Source organism: Alternaria arbusti, assembly GCF_024043155.1.
Source record: "Alternaria arbusti strain BMP 1465 chromosome Unknown scaffold_3, whole genome shotgun sequence".
NCBI lineage: Eukaryota > Fungi > Ascomycota > Dothideomycetes > Pleosporales > Pleosporaceae > Alternaria > Alternaria arbusti.
In genome coordinates, this window is record NW_026249943.1 from 2,550,566 (window position 1) to 2,573,547 (window position 22,982).

Genomic DNA, 22,982 nt, shown 5'->3' on the forward strand with positions numbered 1-22,982 from the left:
GCCCTGTACTGAAGACACGATCGATGGGGGTGGGACAGCGACTGCAGAGGACGGGCTCGCAGAGCCTTGCACCGAAGACACAATGGACGGTGGCGGGACAGCGACTACAGAGGATGCGGAAGGTCGAGGTGAGCCTTGTATCGAAGACACAATTGTAGGCGGTGGTATAGCGACCACGGAAGACGGAGGCGGGCGGGGAGAGCCTTGCACCGAAGACACGATGGATGGAGGCGGGACAGCAACCATGCTGGAGGCGACCGGGGGATAGTGGACGCTGGTCGGTGGAACGACGGTACCTTGTACAGATGTCGTGACCGAGATCGGGTCGGTGGGAATTCCGTATTGTCGGGGAACTAAGATGGACGAGTGATCCGCCGCACCCTGGATTCCAGCCTGTCCGCTGCTGACCGTAGAAGCGACCGTAGAGGATGGAGAGCTGCCGGCGTAGCCACCGGTAGCGGCCAGCCCTAGAAGAGTGAAGACGGAAAAGCGCATCGTCGGAAGCCGCAGTCGTCGTCCGCAATTGCTTCGATTTTGAAGACAGCGAAAGAGGGTTGAGGAAGCGAGTGGAAGGCGCGGTGGAGGGGAAGCTGTACGAGGCCGGTGAGCGCGAGCTGATATACAACGGAAGAGCTAGGCACAAGCGCTAGTCGGGTGGTGAGGATCTCAAGATTAGGGTCCGTGAGGAAGGCGCGACAGGGTGAGGGGCAAGTCCGCGTAGGCAACGGCGTGGCCGGCATGGTAAGTGAAAGAGTGTGCGGCTGCACACCGCTCGGCCTGGCGGAGGTGTCAGATGAAATGGAGTGTAAATGTTTCTATGCTTGTCACCAAGAGCAGACCGTGGCAAGAGCCTCGAGGTCATTCCTCCGAGCTTGTAGTCATTGAACCCAGTGCCTATCATCACTGCTCTTGCTCCTGGAAGTGACATCACGTTGTACTCTTAGCAGGGTTGTTGTGTCCACTTCTCTTCCTGATCCTTGTACTTCCACATCAGTTGTACGTATATACCGGGTTTCAAACTCACGTAAGAGCTGTTGACGATCTAGTTGTAAGTAGACACACCCATCGGTCTGGGTAGGTATGCTAGTGGGACTCGATTCACTCGGAGATTTGAGGTTAATACGCTGCGACTCACATTGATGATTCCAGCAAGCATGAGACGCGTATTCCAAGCATTCTCATTATCGAAACAGACCGATCTGAATAGTTGCGACGCAACTGACTGCCACTCAATGGACTGACGTTGCAAGCGTATGCAACATCGTGAAAAGCGAGGACAGCGTCAGAGGGTAAGTTATTGGAGATGGTGAAATGAAATGTGAACGACTATGACGAGATCATATCCAATGTCTACGTGGAAGCTGAACTCGAAAGGGACTGAAGTCTAGTTGCAGCACACGGGCGAACGTGGATGTTTTCCGAAGGAAGCAAACGGATGGGACGCTGCAACCAGTATAGGTCTAAAAAGGATGAGAAAATACCTTGGGCGGTAGGCAGAGCGCTGATTGAGAGATGAGGATAAGTTGCGTTGATGACCGCACGTTTGCTGGTGACAACGGCAATGATGAGATGGATGAGGAGACGAGCCACCCGAAGAGCGTACCTAGAGACGCGACCGCGATGCCCCACTTTCCGTAACGCGCTAGACACGCGTCAGGCGCCCCGCCGTCCCCGGGGCCTGCGGTCTTCGTCGACATGGCGGCTATCACGTCATCCATGATACAGCACGTCGAGATGCTACCACACTGTATATCTGCATTGAACTTATTACCTTGAATTCCTTCCGGCCAGACTCCACACTAGAAATGCGCGCCAGCACCTAAGCCCGCCTGATGCCACGGCGCATGCGCTCCACGATCATCCGTCCTCCGCGTCCCTCACGTTCTACACGTCTCGTCGATTCGCTACCTATACAAGCCGTAATATTAGTCCGCGATACGCTCGACTCGGCATCATATCAGTCCACTATATAGCCCAGTCCGCAGGAATATCCCTGAGAGATGCAGTCATGGGAAAGACTAGGCTAGAGGCAGCAGTGTGCTTGAGAACGTCGCGCTACATCCTGTCTATCGTAAAGCTTGTGGACCTGCATTGCTATTTTCATCCAGAAAGCAGTTATGCATGAGCCCGGGTACACACCCACGCCTGGGTCTTGCACCAAAGCCTTTGCTCTAGCCCTATGAAGATGCATTTGGGTAGCCGGACATGGAATAGCCACCGCGAACATTCGTTGGATCGACGACGTTGAAGACTCATGGGTTCCGATAAGCCTCTGAATAGGATACGACATACCTCATTTTTCTTGCTCATTTTTCGACAGAACCTTCTTCGTGGCATGAGTACCGAGGAGATGACTGGCTGACCGAGGTACGAAGCAACCAGTGATTTGGGATTTTGTAGTTCTCAGAAAGATTGTTTCGTATGGCTTTCGATATCATGGCTTTCCGGTATATGGCATTTTCATGTCCGAACGCTTCGCGGCTACACTCTCACATCCCGAGGTCACCATGACCGCATTTAGCAAATTGAAACCACTGTCAATCATACATATAGCGTGTTATGTGGCCCTGGACCAAAGGCTGGGTAGCTTAGGAAACGTCTTTACGCATCACACAACCCGTGGCCAAGCATGCTTCATCAGTGGTTGCACTTTCCTTTCCGAGACCTTCGTCATAGAAGACACGCGCGCAAATTGGGATATGGAACAATCGCTCCTTCACCTACGAAGTCACTGTGGCAGCCTCCAATAGCCGCTAGTCTTGCGCCTTGCCTCTTGTATCACGCTGTTCGTCTTGCTGATGTTCCTTGTATCTGTTGCTTCGTTCAGTTTCCCTGGCAGCGATCAGCGACATGACCTTCGTCACCGCCCTTGTCGTCGCGGTTGCCATACACACAGTTGTCGGCAGTATCAAGACTCCGCTGGCCTCCGCACCCATCTCAGACCGCAACATCACCCGCATATCTTCAAATTCGACCAGCCGTGAACCCAACGGACTACACCCCACGGTGGCCTTCTGGGACGATGATTATGCCGCGGAGGAGGATTGGAACAAGAATGCAGCCAAAGGAGGCGCCCTGATCTGTGGTCTCGAAGGCTCTGATCAGACCGCAGGCCGTCAGATGAAAGATACTCGCGAACCCCCATCTGCTGCAAGGCCTTACAATAGTGACCTCAAGATAGGGCTTCAGGACTGGTACTGGCGAGAAACTAGCTCATCGTCGTTCAGCTGCAGCTTTTCTGAGCACTGGCATTTCTCACATGCGATGCGCTCACTTGGTCTCGACGGACGGCCGACTTTAGCAGGCGGAGATAACCAGTGCTATAGGGTCGAGCATTGGGACCCAGAGAAAAGAGATAATGAGGGCAACCAGATCCCGGCTATCAATCAGTGGTACAGCACAGCAGGTAACAGCAAGCAATACAGAGTGAGTTTAGGCTTGCGTATGAGCAGTAGTTAGATGCTGACGGCGTTACAGGCAACAAAGGCGCATTTTGAATTCGGAATCAACACCAAAGGAGGCGCTATCTATGGTCTCTTCCTTGAAAGCCCTCAAGCATCCGCCAAGACTATCTGGGGCGGTGGTACGAAGGAGCCGAACAAAGACGATCTACCTCAACTTCGCGCTTTCTCAGACATCATCTGGGGATTTTGGGTTCGTAACAACCCCAATATCAAGAACATTCGCCACTTCTTCATGATAGCCATCTCCAACGAGGTGACTAATCAAATCATCGCTTCTTGTCTACGCGACCGTAACACCGAACTAAGCGAGTGGCCGGGAACCAACTTCTCTACCACTACGGATCCGGGCCATGCGCTGCTAGGCTAGTCGCGTTCAACTCCGATGACATAGATCAAGACTAACCCAAACCAGGATCTCCAAACGGTGCTGGGTTCGCTTACTTTCTCATGCAGCACAAATTACAACTTGGCCAAAAGACCATCAGCAAGATCACTATCTTCAGGCCGGAAACAGACGACGACGTCAGCCTTGTCGACGCATCTCTGTGTTTCCACGTGGTCGATGGCCCGCAGCCACCACCTGATGATGCTCATATGGAAGGGACTGATCGCCTGAAAGCTCGACTTGTGCGAGAGACAAATTCAAAAGATTCATCCCCCAACAGCTTGGTCAGGGTCCACGAGATCTATATGTAGCCAACGGTTAGTGGGCGTTTCAGACATGAGGATGGTGTAGGCAGACATGCAAACACAGACTTGATGTACGAATTCCGTGTACTGTCTCCAGGCTTCTACAGCGAGCCAATTTTAGTACATGCGCGAGTATTGTATCTATTCATTTCGAATGCTCCCCTAATTCTGTATGGTAAACAGACATCCGTGGTGGACTCTCCGTTCATCTCACTCCGATTGCGTACATAAATGCAGGTAATTTCTCAGAAGGGTTATTGCGCTGCGGGAATCTTTCTTAGCGAGTAGTGCAAGTAAAGATCTGTTTAAAATGAGACTACAAGCATATGTTGGGAGCAAAAGGCGCATATCAGCCGTCTTGATTGTGGACGGCTGGGGGTGTGAAATCGTCTCATCGTCATCACCGAATTAGGGAAGGTGTACCGATGGTCCCGAGGTCTGTGCGATTGAGCTGGTCATCTCTCTTTCTGGATCAGCGTTGATGTTCAAACACTCGAGTATTGATCCAGACGACTAATTGCTTTGATGCGCAACCGAAATGGCCCTATTTTGCGCCCACGCATACAGTCCTGAGGGCATGCTGCCCCTAGATCTTACGGGCCTGCGCCAATCCGTTCATGCCACACCCTCTTGCGACACATTATAAAGCTACAAACCACAACCATCCATGGATCCCGCACACCAAAGTGCAGACGCAACAACTCGTGCGAAGCAAGACCGGGCATCATCCTGGGTCGAAGGAAGGCGCGTACTGCGTTTCGTTGAAACCGACACCTTCAAAGCTTCTTACCGGATGCGCCCATGGCACAGTTCACAGCTCGCCGGGACTCTCGCGACCCGATGTTGTTGACTGTGATTACTCGGCGTATGGTGGAGGTTGTGCATCAGTGCTATCACGCATAGCCAGACGAAGGTCGGTAGGACTGCCGAGAGACGGCGATGACAGCAGAGACGCGTGAAGACGCGCATTAAATCTCTCGCAAACGGGTTTCAGGTGTGTAAGGTCTACCGTTGACCGTACTGTTTCCCCGTGTAGCGACCCGCTATCCCTCCTCGAAAAGAGGCGTCTCCAGAACCCCGGTCTCCGCTCTGTAAGCGCCTTCCATTCAATGTCCTCTGGATCCTGACATTTGCCAAAGTCGACGTATCTGGAGACGCTTACGACATAGGTTGATTTCGGAAACCTCGACTCGTCTGCGCAATTTCCATCGAACAGCCTTCGCGGAGTTATTTCGATGACCACTTCGGTAGGACAGGCGGTGCACCGCAAGGCTTTATCAACATAGCTATCTTTGAGGTCCTCAGGATCGTGGTACATGTAGAAGCGAGAGACGGCGTTTCTTACGCCACAACCCATGGAATATATATTCAGAACCGGGTCCAGATGTGGACATAACGAGTATGGGATCCCAAATACTACGGCCTTGGGGTCTACATCCTCGACTTCCGGAATACCACTGACCCACCTCTTTCTCAAAAGCAAATGACCATCACATGGCAATGCGTGGATGTCACTGCCCCACCGTTTTGACCCCGATTGATGAAAGCCTTTAGGGCGTAGGAGGTTGTGTCCATACCGAGGGGAGTGCCGGAACCCGCGCATCGTTTCGTGGACGGTTTCCCAGTCCAAACCGTCGAACTTTGTTGTGCGCCGTTTGCATATCGTCCTAGTCCCGTACTTGAAGGCGGCCGGAGCGTTTTGACCCCAAATATCCCGACTACCAGGTGATTTGCGCTTATGGTATGAGCCGCAATAATAACATATGATATGGTCCGGATAGTGCTTGTCGAAACACAGAACCGAGAACCTCGCTCGCTCAGCCTCATTCCCTTCTTTCTTGATCAGGGCGAAAGGGTTCTTGATGGAGCGGACCAATGTATTCGAGTGGTGGCTCGTCATTGCGAACGTCGCCATAGATGATAAAGGTAGAAGTTCCAATATCGTCCTGGATAAATGCCGAGGCAGTCTGTATAAATGAATCTGACGGCCAGATTCCCATGGTTTGGGAATATTCATGGGTGTTTCTGTGTGTTGAGTCATGTCGTAAGTCTGGTTTCGTGTTTGCTGGATGCTGTGGTCAGAGATGACTTCTACGCTGCAGACCTTGGGGGGTTTGGGATCTTAGGCGATTATATATGCTCTGAAATCACCGTTGTGCGTCATATTCGGCGCGTGCGCGGCTATCATTTTGAGAGGTAACCACAGGCAGAAGGTATGTTGACCATTACGTAGAGCTGATTGGGTTTATCAAATCGCAGATGCAATACTCGGTACCGCGGGGTGGCCAGAATCCGTGTCGCATGTTGCTGCATACACATCACTGGATCTTGATAAGCAAACACCTCCTGAGCTAATTTATACATCTACCTTATAATAATTGTGCAGAATTCGATACGAATTGGCAGCTACCATTGGCGTCGCGAGGACCATAGCGACAAGCCACTCACAACTAATTCTACGAGGACCCCCGTGGAATATAATCTTCTGATAAGGATGGCGGCAATAAATGATAATTCTGAAGAACACTCAGGGTTTTACTGCAAATCGTTGGAATAGGTCGTAGTTCTCACAAGCGGCTTTTGTTCTGACCTCTCGTCTGAATGTTTCGTAATAGTCGCCATCGAGCGGAGGAAATAACGCTATCCAGGCGGCGCGCTGGGGAAAAAAGTTGGAATGTCCTAGGATAAACCAATGCGGAGTATCTGGGCAGACGGTTCAGCTTCCGGGTTAGATCTTCCGTGATGGGTGCGAAAGCAGTGCGGAACATGGATATTGTAGCTGCGTCTGGGTAGACCTCATTCGTGTCTTGCGTGCCGAAATGACGCGCGACGGCTTGTAAGTACTGCACATAACTGGAGCAGGGTTTGTAGGTGTACACCTCGATAAGACCCGATGAGTTCACTCTGGCAGCAGATATGGAGGTCGGGTGCATCGTGATGCCAAAAGGGCCGTGTTGTGAAATAAGTTTGGTTGTGCATGCTTACACGCATGCGAAGAGAACAAAGGTCCGGATCGTCGAAAAGATCTTTGCGGGTTTTAGTAATCAACGGTTTCCTCAGGGTCTTCCCTAGTCACCTACGTAATTTCTGCTTACCTGGATAACCACACGCCGCAAGCGTTGGCGGAAGCGGCTACGCGACATGCTTCCCACTCCAAGATCAGAATAAATAACAGGCGCTACTCTACGATTTGGAAGAAAGGCATGGATATCACGGAAACGAGCTTTAGTATGACCGCAATGCATGCCCGGATGATGTAAAAGTCACGTGACTTGTGCAACCTTCTCTATCGATGTAGAAGCAAGAGTGAAACGATGCATGGAAAGACCTCCGTATGTAGGTAGACAGATATTGAGACGTCTCAGAGGCCATTCTATTCTTGAGCATGCGTCCATGCACTGCGGAGAGCCTGACACAGGACCCGAGTAATCCGCCCACCTGCGCTATACCAAGGCTAGCCGGCATAGCCACCCAACGTCAACGTTCATTGGCCAAAACACATACTCGGGGGAGTAAACAAAAGATCTCGCTGTCTCACTACTGCTGCGTAGTACCGTTGTCGTGCCGGAGCGACACATCGATTGGCTGACGATGCCAAAAAGCGCCTCGTGTGTACACGCGGCTCTGATGCACTTGCGGCTATGTGCTTTTCGCTGTTGCCTGAGAGATGATGAGACGCTATCCCAGTCGGTGATGTGACTTAAACAGGCCTGTAGACTTCAGTTTGGCTTTGTTGCACCAAGCCATCTTGCTCTTTTCGTCTTCACCTCCATTTTCAGATACCAACAGATTACCCAAACCAACAAGATGATCATGGCGCAGGAACGTTCTCTTCGCGTACTGAATTTGTTTGCCAGTGCCCTCACAACACCTTTCCTCATTGCCATCACCGTTCTCTCGCTGGAGTCCCATAGTTACCGGTATTGGTACGACCATCGCGATGTAACTACATTCTGCTTCGGCTACATCCCCCTCGCCATGACTGCGGTTGCTTCAACGGCGAGCATTGTCCACCAACGAAGGCACAATCGTACGCCAGGCCCCAAGTTCGCTCTCCTAGACGGATTGGCGGGTATCGCCTATCTTGCAATACTCATTCCGATCTGGGCAGTCGAGGTTGACGATCTGGGGTCAGCGGGATATGGCTTCTTGGCTGGATACGCAACAGCTCCCATGATTGTCAATATGTAAGTTGTTCAAAGTCCGAGCCAGTCATCAGTAGGGTTGCTAACATGATGACAGGTTTGTCCACTTCTACTTCTTTGCTTGCAAGGCTCGAGCGATGTGGTTTGCGTTGCGTACTCCTACGGTACATGAGTGCCCCAACTGCCACCACGACCTGACGGTGGGCACCCCACAGATCAAAGAGACGAACAAGGGTGGAGCGCGGTACAGCTTGCTGCGTGGAGAAGACTATCTCGATGCCGACGCTGATGCCGAGCGCTACATTGATGAGAGCGCGAGGCCTTCCGAGGAGCAGCTCCGACCTGAGGATGATGACAAGGAAGACAAGGGCAAGTCCAGCATCGATGTCTGAGATGTGATCTGGCCTGGTTAGCTCTCGAGCTCTCATGTTGTCGCATCAGAAAGAACGCCGGAGTGTGAAGGAGCGACGAAGGGATTGGCGTTGTGATATCGGATATATTGCGAAACGACTCGCATGAGGGAACACGTTCTGCGATCAAAGTTCAGAGGGATTGGTATTGCGGCGGTGGTGCAAGAGAGACGTATCATGTGTACGACACTTCTTTTCTTAGGCTGGTGGGATATCTGGGATTCATTCGTGAAGGGTTTGCGCTGTCGTTATTCATTGGGCTTAACGTATCTACATCTTTTCGATCATACATTCCTATCATATGTGGTCATATGCATCAATCGATTGCCTATTCAGATTCAGGCATATTGCGGAGGAAATCTCTCGCCTTGATCCCACTGCAGATTGCCACGTTAGTGATGATTCTATTCCAGTATAAGAGGTAAGACTTACATGCTCCGCGATACATCCACCCTCCCATCGAAAACGGTCAACGACTTCCCCAAAACTTCCGGTGCGGTAGTTCAGCCAGCTTTGTGGAGACTTGAACGCTGTACGCAATGGTGTAATGCTCTGCGAGCTCCAGATTGGAGAGAGGATGTTCCAGGCGGAGTCAGACCCGTTCTGTGCAGCGGGGTTGTGGTTCTGTACGTGGTTAGCTGTCATTGATCCTCTTGAAGACGTCATGGCCCTCTCACAATGTAGTCTTTGGCTATGTATTTGAACGCCTCACTGATATCCTTCTTGTAGATGAAAGCTTGGGCGAAGGCTTCGGCACGCGTAGCTGTCTGCGCTTCGGTTGTGTTCATCACACGCACGCACGGTGCCGGCTTTGTCGGACGCGCCTGGCGGGCTGCGAGTATATCTGACCTGCTGTGTATCTCGGCTGGAGCCGCCAGGGCTACTAAAGGTGCAAGCATGATACAACACAGGGTTGTGAAGCGCATTTTGAGGATGATGTCAATATGGCGGCGCTGCGGTAGCGTGAAGATGGAAATGGCAACGAACGTACAAGCGTGCGCACACTTATACCACGAGCACCATACTTGAGTATCACCGTTGCTCCTCGCACAGACGTGTGATCAACACCAGACTGACAATTTACGGCACAATCTCCCAAATTGATGCGCCGAGCTGCCCCACCGGTAATATTCCGGGGCATATGCGAGGCGATGTCACCATTCGTGGTATAAAGAAGGCTGTGGCCTTGGGATGTTATCGACGTCTCAGGTTACGGTCGGCAGTTGTCGTGGCAAGCATGGTCGCTATCGTCGCAATGTGTAGGGCTGGACAAGGGGCTGGGGCTGGCTCAGATAGACAAGGACGCGAATTGGGCCGAAGCTTCCAGGGTTAATGACGTCTGCGCACGTGTGGGGCCGACGCGTCCAGAATGCTGACTCATGCACGCGCGCTCGCAAGCAAAGAGACCTCGGCAGCTTGACAAACAGTACGCGATTTCTCTACCCTACCACGACATGCGCGTAAACTACCAGGGCATGGTCCACCGCCCTCACAACAACTCAACCCAGGCTCGACCAGCCATCGTCCCCCTGCCCCGGCGGGCATTATATCCTTCGTTCTCCCCTGTACACGACCAAGCAAGCTCCTGAAGACTCACGCAGCAGATCCCACTCTAGCGTGCGAGGTACTCGTTATATGAAATCTCACCAGTCTAAACACCGAATCCAGGCATCGTAGCGCTCGCGCTCACCACCCTCGTCGCCTCTCCATCGTGGCTAGTATCCTAGTCTTCGTCGTCGCTCTCGTCTCCATCGATCATCTCCCCGTCTTCACTCGCCCTCTGAGACATGGCGTGCAATCGGCCTGAGCCCTGCAGATTGTCAGGGTCGTAACCGCTATCGCGAAACATCTGCAGCTGGCCCTCCACGATCGCTACCTTCTTCCGCTGAATCTCCGCGGTGTCCTTGGAAAGATTCATACCCTCGCCGGAATAGTTCAGCCCACCTCCGCCTCGGGCAGCGAGTCTCGCATGCGTCAGATCGGACGCAATCCAAGTGTATTCGGATGGTTCAGCATATGATCCAGGGCTGTTTCGGAAGAGATCGCGAGCTCTGCTGTATACCCGAGGAAGTTGCACAACGATCACATTGACGTCTTCGTCGTCTGACGAGTGTGAGGAGTCGGAGGAACCATTGTACTCTTCGTCTTCGTCGTGGAGCTCTTGCTGAACCTTCTGAAGCCTGGCCTGCTCGGCTTCCCATTGCGTCAGTCCACGCCCATGCGCTTTATTGGCCTCACGATCGATCTTCTGGAATGCCACCTTCTTAGCCCAGGCCTCCTCCTTTTCCTCCTTCTTACGATCTTTGCGCTGGTAGGGCTCGGGTCGCTTCTGGAACGTACGGGACGTGGGCGCCGATTGCTTCGCAGCGTTGGATTTCGATACCAAGGGCGCCGTGGACAATACAGACTTGTAACATCCTGTCGCTGGGCTCCAATGGTGATGGTATGTCGAACATATCGCTGCCGACTCGCTTATGCTCGCTCCTGATGCCCATTCTATTTCCAGTTTCGTCATCAACGCCTGCTTAGATTCATGGTACCAATGATCGAGCCCGGATATTTTCAGCAATTCCAGGGTATCTTCGGCCTTCATGGCCAAAGCACCGACAAAGAAATTGAAAGCTCGCGTGTCATTCTCCGATAAGAGATTCATGAACGCTGGGCTCATGCGGAGGAATCCGAATTTCTCCATCGTACCATCGATGGTGCGAATCAGGCGCTGCTGGGGACGATGCAGCTCCTCATATACTCTATCGATGATCATATCGCACACCGCAAGTGCGCCCATCGTGTGGGCGAAAACGTATAAGTCTTCAAGTTCTCGCATGGACCACTGGATCTCCGTAGTCCGTGTGTCCGCGTGACCCGCGTTGATCAATTCGACAACATCGTGAGTGGGCAGGGCCGCTCGGATGTCGGGCGAGATGCACGCGACGAAGCGGGCGATAGTATCGGCATCTATGTCTTCTCCGTACTCGATCGTATCGACTGTCGGATCGTTTTTGATGGCGTCCTTTATAAAGGTGCAGTGCTCGATGGCTTGCTTTCGGCTCAGAACAGGTCGAGTGGGATGTCCGCGGCGCACGTCACCGGTCTTTCGCTTGAAGCTCAGAACATCTTCGGTGTCTCGATTGTTCTTGTAGCGTACGACCTCTGCAGCCTCAGCCTCTGGATCGCTCGTTACCTCTCTTGATTGCGCGGCGGCAGGGCTGTCAAGACGTATGATGTCAGTTCTATGGTCTGTAGTCATGTTTGGCATAGAGTTACTTACCTCTTCCCTTTTTTCTCAAAGTCACAAATGAGGTCGCTTGGTCTCGACTCTGCCTTCGCTTTCCTCGAGAGAAGGAACATCAACTCCGCGTCTTCTCCACGATGCAGTCCCACTCGATAGTCTTCTGGCTTAGGCATCGCAGCCTCAGTAAGACCTCGTGTGGTCTCCTCTTGCGGCTGTGGTGTGGTGTATCGCTGAATACGGGGCACTGGTTCGTCGGCCATGTGTTCACTGCTCTCAAGCACGTTGGTATAGCTAGCAATCGTCAGCGGCTCCTCCTCTTCTATACCAGGTGATGGTATGCGCTCCGTCCGATCTGAGACTGTCTTGGGTGAAACCGTCTTGTGTGGAACTGTCTTTTCTGGGATTGTCTTTCTGGACTGCTCGACGACGCCAACTCTTTTCTTGTAAGCCTTCCGCGCCGATGGAGATACCCACACGAGACCTTTCTCCTCGAGGAACTTCCTCCCGTGGCTGCTGTAGTGCTTCCACATCCCTGATTCAGTAACCTCAGTCTTCTGCTTTTTCGGATCTGCGCGTCCTTCTGCATATCCTTCTTCTACCCATTTGGTGCCGCACTGTTTCATCGAGATGCCTTCGACGTCGTACCATTGCACCAGTTGTATATACTTGGTGTCAACTACCTGAGAAGTCCAGTCTTCGATAGCTGCCAGGCCCTCTATGAAGGCTTTGATCTCTTCATCGCTAGGTATTTCTTTCGCAGCAACTTTGGCGTGCGCACCCAGTGAGTTCGACTTCGTTTTGCGCTTTTTCTTGGGCGGAGAGTTTGCGTCCTCGTTGTCATTAGGCCCGCTGGGCTCATCCGTGTTGGAAGCGGTATTTGTAGGTAGCAGTGGGGCGTCCGCGGCGACATATGGCTCATTCAACCGACGCTTCCGTGCTGTGGTTGACATCCGCGCTGAGGCGTCAACCTCTTCTGTAGGGTTATCTGTGGATGACATGATCACACTTGCAGACTCTTTCGGTTGAATTGATGTAGCGGCTTGCTGTCGTGTGTCTTCTGCGATGCTTGGATGTTGTGGAGCTCTTCTGTCGTCACCTACACCGGAGTGTTGCTGGTAGTAAATAGTAGGTTGAGGCAGGAGTATAAGTAGATTGGGCAAAAGCGCAGCGGGAGGATTAGGCTCGCGGACTTTGTAAGAGGCACGAGCGGAGCCCACCCGGTGAAAACCATTTTCAGTCAGTCTCGTGAGTGCATGGGCTCATAACAAGAGGCGTCAGTCAACAACGGCGTGTGCGATCTGATTGTGATCGGAAAAAAAGGAAGTGAAAGTAGGAGGCTTCAACTGGCTACGTGACAACAAGACGATAAGGGAATCTGGCCTAAGACGATCCCTCGCCCTTCTGCCTCATCCGCTCACCGCGGCGCCGATATGCTCTGGTCCGAACTTCCACGCCAAGAATCCCGGCAGGCTGACCTTCATTGCTTGTCGCTCGAGGCTTTCCAACTTTTGCTCAACTAAATCCGCCATTTCTGTCTCTCCCCTTTCATTCGCCCTCAGCCACTCGCCGTGCTTGGCCTTGATCGCGACCCGAAGGTGCTCAGGTATAACCGGTGGTGGAGTTGAATTGGGTGAATGACCGGGTTGTACTTGATTGGGAGTGCGAAGGGGGCGGGAGCTGGAACTGGATGCGCGAGGTGCTGAAGACATTCGAGAGGCGTTGCGGCTTTGGGCGGTCTTGACTACACAGCGAAAGATTAGTAGGTTGTTCCTCTTAGTCAAGTTGCCGATGACCGTGTAGAAGACGCACCCGGTTGCTTCGCGACCTTGCCCTGAGACCTCCGTCTTGCTGCTTCCCGTCGCTTTTCTTTCTGTCCTCGCGGCTGTCCTCGTACGTGTACAGCTCCATTCGCTACATCCAGATTTCGCGGATGCACAAACTTGAAGTCTTCGCCGCTTAATCCTCTTTTGATGAAGTCTTCCTTCTCAATCTTCGTGTAGAGTTCCCATGGTCTGATAGCGCCTTGCTCTTGATACCACACTGGGCCCCACCTCCTCACCTGATACGATATACCGTATTTGGTGCTGACGCTGCCATAGCCAGCGCCGTTGTACATGCCCACGACGTCTTTGTGTATGGCCATCGAAGATGCACCATTCGATGACTGCGAGGGCGCCGACCGGGACAGCGGAGCTAGTAGTCGTACTAAGAGGAGTAACGGGCGCATGCGCAAGTAAGGGTTGTGTAGACGACATACTGGCGGTTGGTTGGTTGTATGTCTAGTCATCTGGCAGGCGCGAGCGAAAGGGAAAATGCGGTAGGTGGCCAATCATGAAACAAACGAGTGCCCAGCTGCTCCAGATAAGGCAAGTGCGTCATATGCTCAGCTTTCACTTCAATTGCCCGTAGAGACTAGAAGCGCAGCGCGCAAATTGAATTCGCTATTGGCCCATGAGAGACATCACGCCTCCCAAGGCCTCTGACTTGTCACATGAAGACGCTGAGTCAAACTCATGAGCCACATCCCGTAAGACATGTAAACTACGCAAATTTACGCTCCTTCTTCAAGCCAGCAGCAAGCTGCAAAACTCAACGAAAAAGAACACTTCCCAGACTTGCCAATGCCAGCTCAGACTAATCTCCTCACTGCCAGCATCGAAGCCTATCTTCTGTATGCGCGCCGACCAGGTAATGAATTCGTCAACACCCCCGGCAAGTGTTGATATAGGCTCCTCAGGACCAAATGTACTGAGCTTGCTAGAGTGCGGAACACTGAAGTGTAAGACCGCCTCGCGCTCAGGGTAATGTCTGGAAAAAATTGCAGTGCTGAACATACAAGGAAACCAGCAACGGATACCACAAGGATTAGCCCGAAGGCCATACAAGGTTTGTTCAGTCGAATGACGCATGAAAGCGGTGTGTAAAGAGGCCTTGTTGTAGTTGAGTTGAGTGAGCTGCGAAATCTCGGTGTTGAGAAAGGGAGAGAAGGAATGGAGGGCGGATTTATATAGAGCCAGCGCAACGCTAGCTGGCGGTCAGTCCGTGCGTAGTTACCCAGCCCAGCCCTTCACTGAGAGTGACTGAAGTCTTAGTGACTTGACCAGAGTAGAAGCTTGTTTGGTGTCGAGAGATAGAGAATCTCTGAGTCACTTGACAGAATAGGTAATTCACCGTGGAATGGCGCGACCGATCGCGTCTCTTCTCCCACTTGCGCTGTCAACGTCGCAGTTTTTCACTTTCACTTTCACCAAAGACGCAATTATGCACGCTCACTACGAGTTTCTGGCTTGCAAGTCGGCCTTGGCGGTCGACTTCTTGAAGCTGGAGCTGATCGATTCAATTCACAACCCAATCTCGCCGTACAACCTCTACCTCTTTGCTACTATACCACAGTATAGTTTGCAGCATACGGTCACTCAGCATGGCAACCACGACACAACCTGATGTGGGCGAGGCGGAGAAGTACTTCTGGGAGTCGCTCCCTCCAGAGTTGCGACGCATGGTTTGCGACTACGTAAGTAATACTTGTCTCCCCTCGCAGTGCCTCAATACACCTGGACGACTACATCGATCTCGCCGGCGATCTTTTGAGCAGGTCTTAATCCTTGAAGTGTATCAGGATACGGCATTGCTACTCTTTCTGTGTCATGATGTGCTAACGTATGCTGCTATAGTTGCCCCAATACGCCATCTCTCGTCGGCTTCACGTGGCACTCCGGAATAGATGGGATGACGACGTTGCCCTTTTTGAGGAATATCTCTATAAAAAGCCATATCTACGCATCGAGTCTGCCACAGCGCATCGTTTCGAAGGCTTGTCAGCCGGGAGCCTCGCGAAGTTCCGGGATCTACTTGTGCACGTTACGCCTGAAGCAGGCCGAAGGTCGTTGAGAATCATGAAGAACCTCAACACTCTACTGGACACTCCTGGGACGAAACCGGAGCTTCGCACACTCGCTTTCACCAATGAGAGCCGGGTGACTGCGCAGACTGAAGCCCTCTGCCTAAGGCTTCTGCAGCGGTATCTTCCTAATCTCGATACCATATGTATACCAACATGGTACGATGGTGAGAAGTCGAGTGGGAACCTCTTTTGGGGATCATTGCCCCATCTTCTCCAGAAATGGGATTTCTTTCATCCCAAAAACGATGAGGAGTTGGAGGACATTGAACTCCACAATGAGGCAGCCGCAGGCGACTCCAAGGACTCGAGTGAGTTTGATCCATTGGTCCGAATACCAAAGCATATCGAGACAACTGGAAGTCCGATAATGCTGTTCAAGTTGCGAAAAGAAAATGGCGAAGAGGTGGAAATCCTGGTCAACCGCGACGCCCCTGCTCATTATTGCAGGAGGTTGTTGAAAGAATGCAAAGGCAACAAAATTCTTTCGATTGTCATCGATAACGGTCGTGATGGGGACCCAGTACCGCTAATCCACATCATCAGGGGTATTGGCTGGCGAACCAGACTGAAATGTCTAGAGGAGCTCAGCGGCACACACGTCGATCTTGCGCAAATCGACGTCAAGAAACACTTCCTCGCCAAAGCCATGACGTCACTCCAGATCCGCGACTGCGCAGGGGTCAGCAGCTTCTTGAATCAATGCCATAGCGCATCAGTCGACCTTACATCTCTCATCTTCAAAGAGTCGGAACGCGAGATCGAGCAAGAGGAAGAGACGGCATTGTGCACCATCATAGAGTCTTGCAGCGATTTGCAGACCCTGTGCCTGATCTACGACAAGGCCAATCCGATCATCGAGGGTACCACCACACCAAGCTTCTGGGAAGGCAGCATTAGCAAGATTGACCAGCCCGATTACTGCCACTTTCCCCTGGCCACAATCCTCCCTAGTATTGGGCATTCATTGACATCTCTACATCTCGGAGCTGACCCAAGCCTTCGACTTCACACAAAGGATCTCGCTTTCATCGCTACCCAATGTACCAACCTCGCCAGCCTTGGTATCCCATTTCCCGCCTTGACCGAGGACATTACTCCTGACCAGTTCCGTCAAGGGATATCGGATCTCGGTGTTCTACGAGACCTACTACTCCTCCAGTATCTCCACCTGTCATGCCCGCCGACCGAGCCCGATGAAGACGGCGAGCTGCCACCCCCAGTCGAAGACATAGCAAGCTGCGCTCTGGAGATATTACTGAACAAGTGGATGTTGACTCACGTCAAATACTTCACTGTGGCCTTTCGCACAGCGACGTTTACCCGCGACACCTGCCATTTCCGGGTACCATCGTACACCAATAAGCTCGAACGCATCTCCGAGAAAAAGCTAGGAAGGAACATGGAAGCATTTGGTCACTTTGTACGAGGCGACTGGGACGAGATGGTGAGAAAGAAGACGGGACTTGAGCTGCCGCCAGCTGATGAGAACGACTCAAAGGATGAAGGTACGGAGGGATACATGGTAGACAGTGCACCGTACAGGCATTTTGACCCTTGGTCTACAGCTTCGCGCTGAGAGTGTTTGAGCCATTCAAAGCATCGTCGATGGCACGCATGGCCTGTACCAGCTTCCCTTCTTGTAATCTAGGTGCGACGACTTGTACACAAAGCGGCGTGCCAAGGTAGACCGAACGATCAGTGTTGGTCCCTGCAATTCGTGTTAGTATATGAGCGCTTCGGTGCTTCCAGCGAACCGAGGAAAATAACAATACTTACAAAGCTCCCTGTTTGCTTTGTCCCAACTTCCCAGTGGCTCCGTGCTCGCCATCTCTCCCTTCATATCTGCCTCTTCAAACAACCTTACTGGTACAGTACCGGCAGGGTAGTCTAACAGTACAAACGAACTTGTGTAGCTGACGCCGTTGTACCGGTCAATGGGCGGCACAGGGTGTGGCGCGACTGGGCAGATGAAGGCATCGATCTCGCCATGCGCATCTTTCCAGATGCTCAAAAAGTCCTTTCGCAGCTTCTCGCGCTTGCCATGGAATTGCTGAACTTTGGGAAGGTCCATCGGCTTCTTGCGCTTGAGTCGAGTGGATAGCCATGGCGAGAGTGGCTCGTTGAAAGACTCTAGTAGGTCGAACATGGCGTTGCCGCCTTCAACACCAAAAAGCGCATTGGCGAGGGATTGGCACTGAGAGAAAAGAGGGGTGATGTCCATCTCCACTGCCTCGATACCAGACTTTTGCAGCTTAGCCTTGACTTCATCTAAGATGCTGGAGATTGGTGGATGTGGTTCAATGACTCCATCTCGCCGGACGATGCCGATCCGTAGCTTCTTTCGCGTAGTTGACAAAGAGTTCCATGGCGACGGTATAACATCTGGATCCATATTCCACGGCTGCTGGGATGCGACTGCGCTGAAAAAGAGTTCGATGTCGCGCATGGTGTGTGCGAGCGGCCCTGCACTGGCCGGGATACCAACCTTAGTTGCCCCAGGAAGCATGCCGCCCTCTTGACCAGCGTATGGGATACGTTCCCAGCTGGGTTTGATACCGAACATACCATCGCACATGGCCGGGATCCTGATGCTGCCGCCCACATCTGTGCCTACACCCAAGATTGAGCCGCGCATCGCGATGAGAGCGCCCTCTCCACCTGAGCTTCCACCAGCGGTCACAGCAGTGTTGAGCGGATTAATAGTTCGCCCGAAGACGTTGTTGTGGGAGTCGAGTGCCATGAGCGTTTGAGGTACGTTGGTCTTGCAATAGAGAACTGCACCGGCGTTGAGTAAGCAATCGACTAGGATCGAGTTCTCTTGTGCCGGTTTGAAGCAGAGAGCTGCAAGGCCGATCGATGCATCATGACCTCGGACCCTGAAGGTGTCTTTCAGTGAGATGGGAACGCCGTGGAGTGGCCCAAGGGGTGCTTTTCCTGATGCGAGATGGGCGTCAAGCTCCTCGGCTCTCTTCAGCGCGTCATCAAAGAAGACTTCTGTGAGGCAATTGGTGACTTGGTGGGCAATTGCTGCTCTCTGCCATGACGTTAGTACATCAGCGGCTACGAAGAGGTCTGCTCCGATCTGGGACGGCTCACTTTACAGAAAGCCCGTGTCACATCGATGCATTTGAGTTTCTTCTCTCTGATTGCTTCGGCCAGTGCGACAGCATCATATCGTTCGGTGATCTCCAGCTCCTCTTTTGTCAATAGCCCAGACTTGCGTGGTATGTCCATGTAGCTCTTTACGTCGGCTCCTGGTAAGGCATTCAACTTCCATTCTTTTGGAATGCGCTTGTTCTGTTCTGCTTTCTTCCGCCTCGATATGGACCGCCAATCTTTGTCTGAAGATGAGCCTCCTTGCGACATTGTGATGTATGCGACGGTTGAGGAGTGACGCTGTGATATCGCGGACATAGAGGACGCGCGAGTAGAAGCCGAGGTATACTGGATTGGGATTAGCTTGAGGGGTAGGGGCCCGGGGACGTCGACACCTCCAGGGCTGCCCAGGTGGTCAACTCGCTTTCGCAACGCCGTGGACGCGCGAGCAAATAAAGCTAGGCTAAAGCAACGCCTGTCGCTGTACGTTCTACCGAACCTCCCACTCATTACTCGCCTTACGCACCTTGGGGCATACACGCGCTTAGATATGTCCATCTTTGCTCCTCTTTCGCGCCACTTCCGACTTCAGCACGAGTTGTCGCAACGGACAGCCTCTGCGTTGAAAAGTCTTGTTATCCAGAGACGAGAGCTCGAGCGCGCAAGGTGCAGGTTGGAGTGCCTATCCGAGACTGCAGGACGCCTCTTCGCGCTAGGGAAATGAGCGTACCGTACCTGGCGTACCGAGAGGATGCGATAAGGGCTCAGTCTCGAAGAGCCACGAACAGCCTCAAACAACGACTATGAAGGCATCGGTACAGCCGCCGGAGTACATCAGAACAGTCACATGTCTACGTGTTCGGCCTGACTCTAGTTGCTGACATCTGACACGACGGGGAGTCGCGGTCGCGCTTCTTATCCCTGCCGCTGACAGCCAGGGCGCGCCGCAAGCGCTGTCCCAATTGGATGGCGTCTCCTGCCCCGGAATATTTTCCCACTCGGCCTGCCATCTGGCACCACGACGCACGCCGTGCCCCCATTGCTAGTAGCCCGCCCATAGACACCGCACTCGCTCTTGTACTCCTTTCCCTTCTCTACCTTTGCACCACTTCCATTGCATTTTTTGTCTAATTCGATACTCGCATCCTTCGCTATGGCAGCCGGCAACTTCTCGCTGCCCCCGGGCCAGCACCCTTACTACCCCATTGAGAAGGAGATTGTGGGCCATCTGGCCAACGAGCTGGGCACGCTGGACCTGCTGCTCATGTTCGCTGCCGGCTGCGTCGCCATCTTCAGTGTCACGTACGTGATGGTCAAGCGCCTGCGCCCCAATGCCAGCACCGGCGACCTCTCCACCATCATGTGGTTTGTGCTGTGCGGCTGCATCCACTCGTTCTTCGAGGGCTACTTCGCCTACAACTTTAGGAATATGGGCGGACTGAACGACCTCTTTGGCCAGCTGTGGAAGGAGTACGCGCTCAGCGACTCGCGTTACCTGACCCAGGACGCCTTCGTTCTGTGCATGGAGACCGTCACCGCTGTACGTATACGTCTTTTTTCGGCTTCTCTCGAGGAAGGACAGTCACTAATCAATATTCTCACAGGTATTCTGGGGCCCCGGTTCCTTCCTCTGCGCCTACCTCATCGCCATCGACCACCCGCTCCGCTACTCGGCCCAACTCATCGTCTCGCTCGGCCAGTTCTACGGCGACGTACTGTACTATGCTACCTCGCTTTTCGACCACTACATCCTCAACCTGTCGTACTCGCGTCCTGAGCAGTTCTACTACTGGGGATACTTTGTCCTGATGAACGCTTTCTGGATCGTGATCCCAGGATACCTCATGTACCAGAGTGTCATGGCCACTTGGAGCGCGTTTGCGGCTGTCAACGACGCGGCGAAGCTCGTTGAGAAAATCGGCAAGAAGCGCAACTAGAAGGATGTTCCATGCATCAGACGCATACAAGCAGTGCCTCTGAGGAGGACACCAATACCGCTGGAGTGGAGGAGTGACTTGGCCAAGGACATCATTTTTACGGGTTGATTGTTGGGATGGGTTGAAAAAGCATTTTGGATACAGACACGGTACTTGATACCCTAGTTTTGAAGGCGTGGCTTGGACAGGACGCCCTAGATCGATAGACTCGGATAATGCTAATAGAAGATTATGGCAAGTAGGTGCAGCTTCAGAACTCCTTTACAACGTATGTTCCCGGAAACTTAGCAAGTAACGCCGGGATTGCCGATCACCCATGTTAGTGTAAACCCTATTGTCGGCATTTTTCGCGTCGTAAGCTCGATCCTTGCCGCCCATCACAAACAGGCCGAGCAGTACATAAGCACTTGGAGAAGTTCCTGGCATCTTTACGTGGGCTAGAACTCTTGACACAAACAACCATGTATTTGTCGACTACTTCCCTCGCACACTGGTGTCTTTTTGCCCTATCGGCGACAGCTCTTCCCAACGCCGTAAATCATGCGTCTCCTCCCATCTCCATTCAGATGGCCCAGTCGATCATCTCCCGGAGCCAGGGTATCCCGATCAGCCAGACCGACTCCTCTGCCCTGTTGCAGGCTGGATTTACGCAGAAGACGTTCCACGAGATCCTCTCCACTTATGCAAACAGTTCCTTGGCCCCAGAACTCAACGCCTATATCACTAAGAGCGCCGACTCTGTGGTTCCTGTTGTCTTCAACGCAACGCGCGACACGAAATACCCGTTGGACCGTCTGAGCAGCGGAAACGGTCTACTGCGATTATGGCAGGAAACCGGGGATGAAAAGTACAAAACAACATTCGAAGCATTAAGAAAGAGTGTGGATTTGCAGCCTACAAATGACCAAGGCGGGTTATGGTATTATGTCTACCCGTACTGGAGTTACCTGGATGGCATGTTTAGTCTGACTCCGTTCCTCGCCGCATACACAAACGATGTTGGTAACTCTGCCATGATTGAAGATACGCTAGAAGACATGGTCTTCCAACTCGATCTGCTATGGCAGCGCTGCTACTCGCAAGAAACCGGTCTTCTAGTACACGGTTACGATGCCAGTCACACAGCAGTCTGGGCCAACAGCGCTACAGGCGCCAGCCCGCACGTGTGGGGACGCAGTCTGGGATGGTACTGTATGGCACTCATCGATACGCTCGAATTGCTCCCCGCGAATGCAAGCCACGCACGCCAGTACATCGGATCTCGGTTCCAAGAACTCATGCCTGCTATCGTGGCAGCCGCAGACGGAAAGACTGGGGCGTGGTGGCAGGTAATGGACCGACCTGGCGAAGAAGGCAACTACTTGGAGAGTAGTGCGAGCAGTATGTTTGTGTACTCTTTGCTCAAGGGTGTAAGATTGGGGGCTCTATCCACGGATGCAGCATGGAATGGCACTGCTTCATACAGCAGCAACCAAAATGCGTACGTGGATGTAGCGAAGAGAGCGTATGAGTACATGGCCGATACATTTGTTGTACATAATGGGAATGGGACGCTAGGCTGGAACGGCACGGTCGGGGTATGCAGTCTGAACTCGACGGCTAGCTATGAGGTGAGCAATGGAAGGGTGCAGCAGAGTGTGTCAATGCTAACGGGATATGTCAGTATTATGTGGGACAACCGATTGTCTACAACAGTCCTCTGGGGTCGTTGGCCTTTGTGAGGGCAAGTTTGGAGGTTGAAAGATGGGCCCTACAAGGTTGAGAGGTGGTACCTAGGTATGGTAGACACGTTGTCTTGGCGCGTACCAAGGCGGCCGTCTGCGGTCAGAAAAAGCAGACACAGGAGGCTAAAATAAACCATGAGATAATCCCACATTAAAATCTCCGCAACAAGCGCACTGAGTGGTACGATAGCCTCGAAGCATTCGGCAGCGGGCAAATACAAAACCTGTTGTTGCCGTTTTCCATGCATCGTACCATCAAGGATGTCTGTTGAATAAGATGGCGGGGTTAGATCACAGGCCGCGGAGCATATCATCGCACTTTGTTGTGCGCATCTTCGATGCAGTCGTAATGCCAGTAATGCCAGCAAAGCTGCAGC

At 52.6% G+C, this 22,982-nt stretch overlaps 7 protein-coding genes across 7 annotated transcripts; 4 read left to right on the forward strand and 3 right to left on the reverse strand.

Moving 5' to 3' along the window:
* Positions 1-2,850: 2,850 nt before the first annotated feature.
* Positions 2,851-3,831, forward strand: J4E86_003543 (uncharacterized protein; the record flags this gene model as incomplete). Its single annotated transcript, XM_051444096.1, has 2 exons — positions 2,851-3,426; positions 3,478-3,831. 2 exons carry the CDS (start codon positions 2,851-2,853, stop codon positions 3,829-3,831), a joined length of 930 nt encoding a protein of 309 aa, XP_051305591.1.
* A 4,301-nt stretch (positions 3,832-8,132) lies between these two features.
* On the forward strand, positions 8,133-8,691 carry J4E86_003544 (uncharacterized protein; the record flags this gene model as incomplete). The annotated part of the gene is made up of 2 exons (XM_051444097.1): positions 8,133-8,341; positions 8,397-8,691. The coding sequence occupies 2 exons, from the start codon at positions 8,133-8,135 to the stop codon at positions 8,689-8,691; spliced, it is 504 nt and encodes a 167-aa protein (XP_051305592.1).
* Positions 8,692-10,432: 1,741 nt separating this feature from the next.
* Positions 10,433-12,942, reverse strand: J4E86_003545 (uncharacterized protein; the record flags this gene model as incomplete). Its single annotated transcript, XM_051444098.1, has 2 exons — positions 10,433-11,918; positions 11,981-12,942. The coding sequence occupies 2 exons, from the start codon at positions 12,940-12,942 to the stop codon at positions 10,433-10,435; spliced, it is 2,448 nt and encodes an 815-aa protein (XP_051305593.1).
* A 557-nt stretch (positions 12,943-13,499) lies between these two features.
* Positions 13,500-14,087, reverse strand: J4E86_003546 (uncharacterized protein; the record flags this gene model as incomplete). Its single annotated transcript, XM_051444099.1, has 2 exons — positions 13,500-13,621; positions 13,754-14,087. The coding sequence occupies 2 exons, from the start codon at positions 14,085-14,087 to the stop codon at positions 13,500-13,502; spliced, it is 456 nt and encodes a 151-aa protein (XP_051305594.1).
* A 3,320-nt stretch (positions 14,088-17,407) lies between these two features.
* J4E86_003547 (uncharacterized protein) lies at positions 17,408-19,214 on the reverse strand (the record flags this gene model as incomplete). Its single annotated transcript, XM_051444100.1, has 3 exons — positions 17,408-17,556; positions 17,625-18,882; positions 18,945-19,214. 3 exons carry the CDS (start codon positions 19,212-19,214, stop codon positions 17,408-17,410), a joined length of 1,677 nt encoding a protein of 558 aa, XP_051305595.1.
* An 883-nt stretch (positions 19,215-20,097) lies between these two features.
* On the forward strand, positions 20,098-20,881 carry J4E86_003548 (uncharacterized protein; the record flags this gene model as incomplete). The annotated part of the gene is made up of 2 exons (XM_051444101.1): positions 20,098-20,484; positions 20,549-20,881. 2 exons carry the CDS (start codon positions 20,098-20,100, stop codon positions 20,879-20,881), a joined length of 720 nt encoding a protein of 239 aa, XP_051305596.1.
* Positions 20,882-21,342: 461 nt separating this feature from the next.
* J4E86_003549 (uncharacterized protein) lies at positions 21,343-22,602 on the forward strand (the record flags this gene model as incomplete). The annotated part of the gene is made up of 1 exon (XM_051444102.1): positions 21,343-22,602. One exon carries the CDS (start codon positions 21,343-21,345, stop codon positions 22,600-22,602), a length of 1,260 nt encoding a protein of 419 aa, XP_051305597.1.
* Between the last annotated feature and the right edge of the window lie 380 nt (positions 22,603-22,982).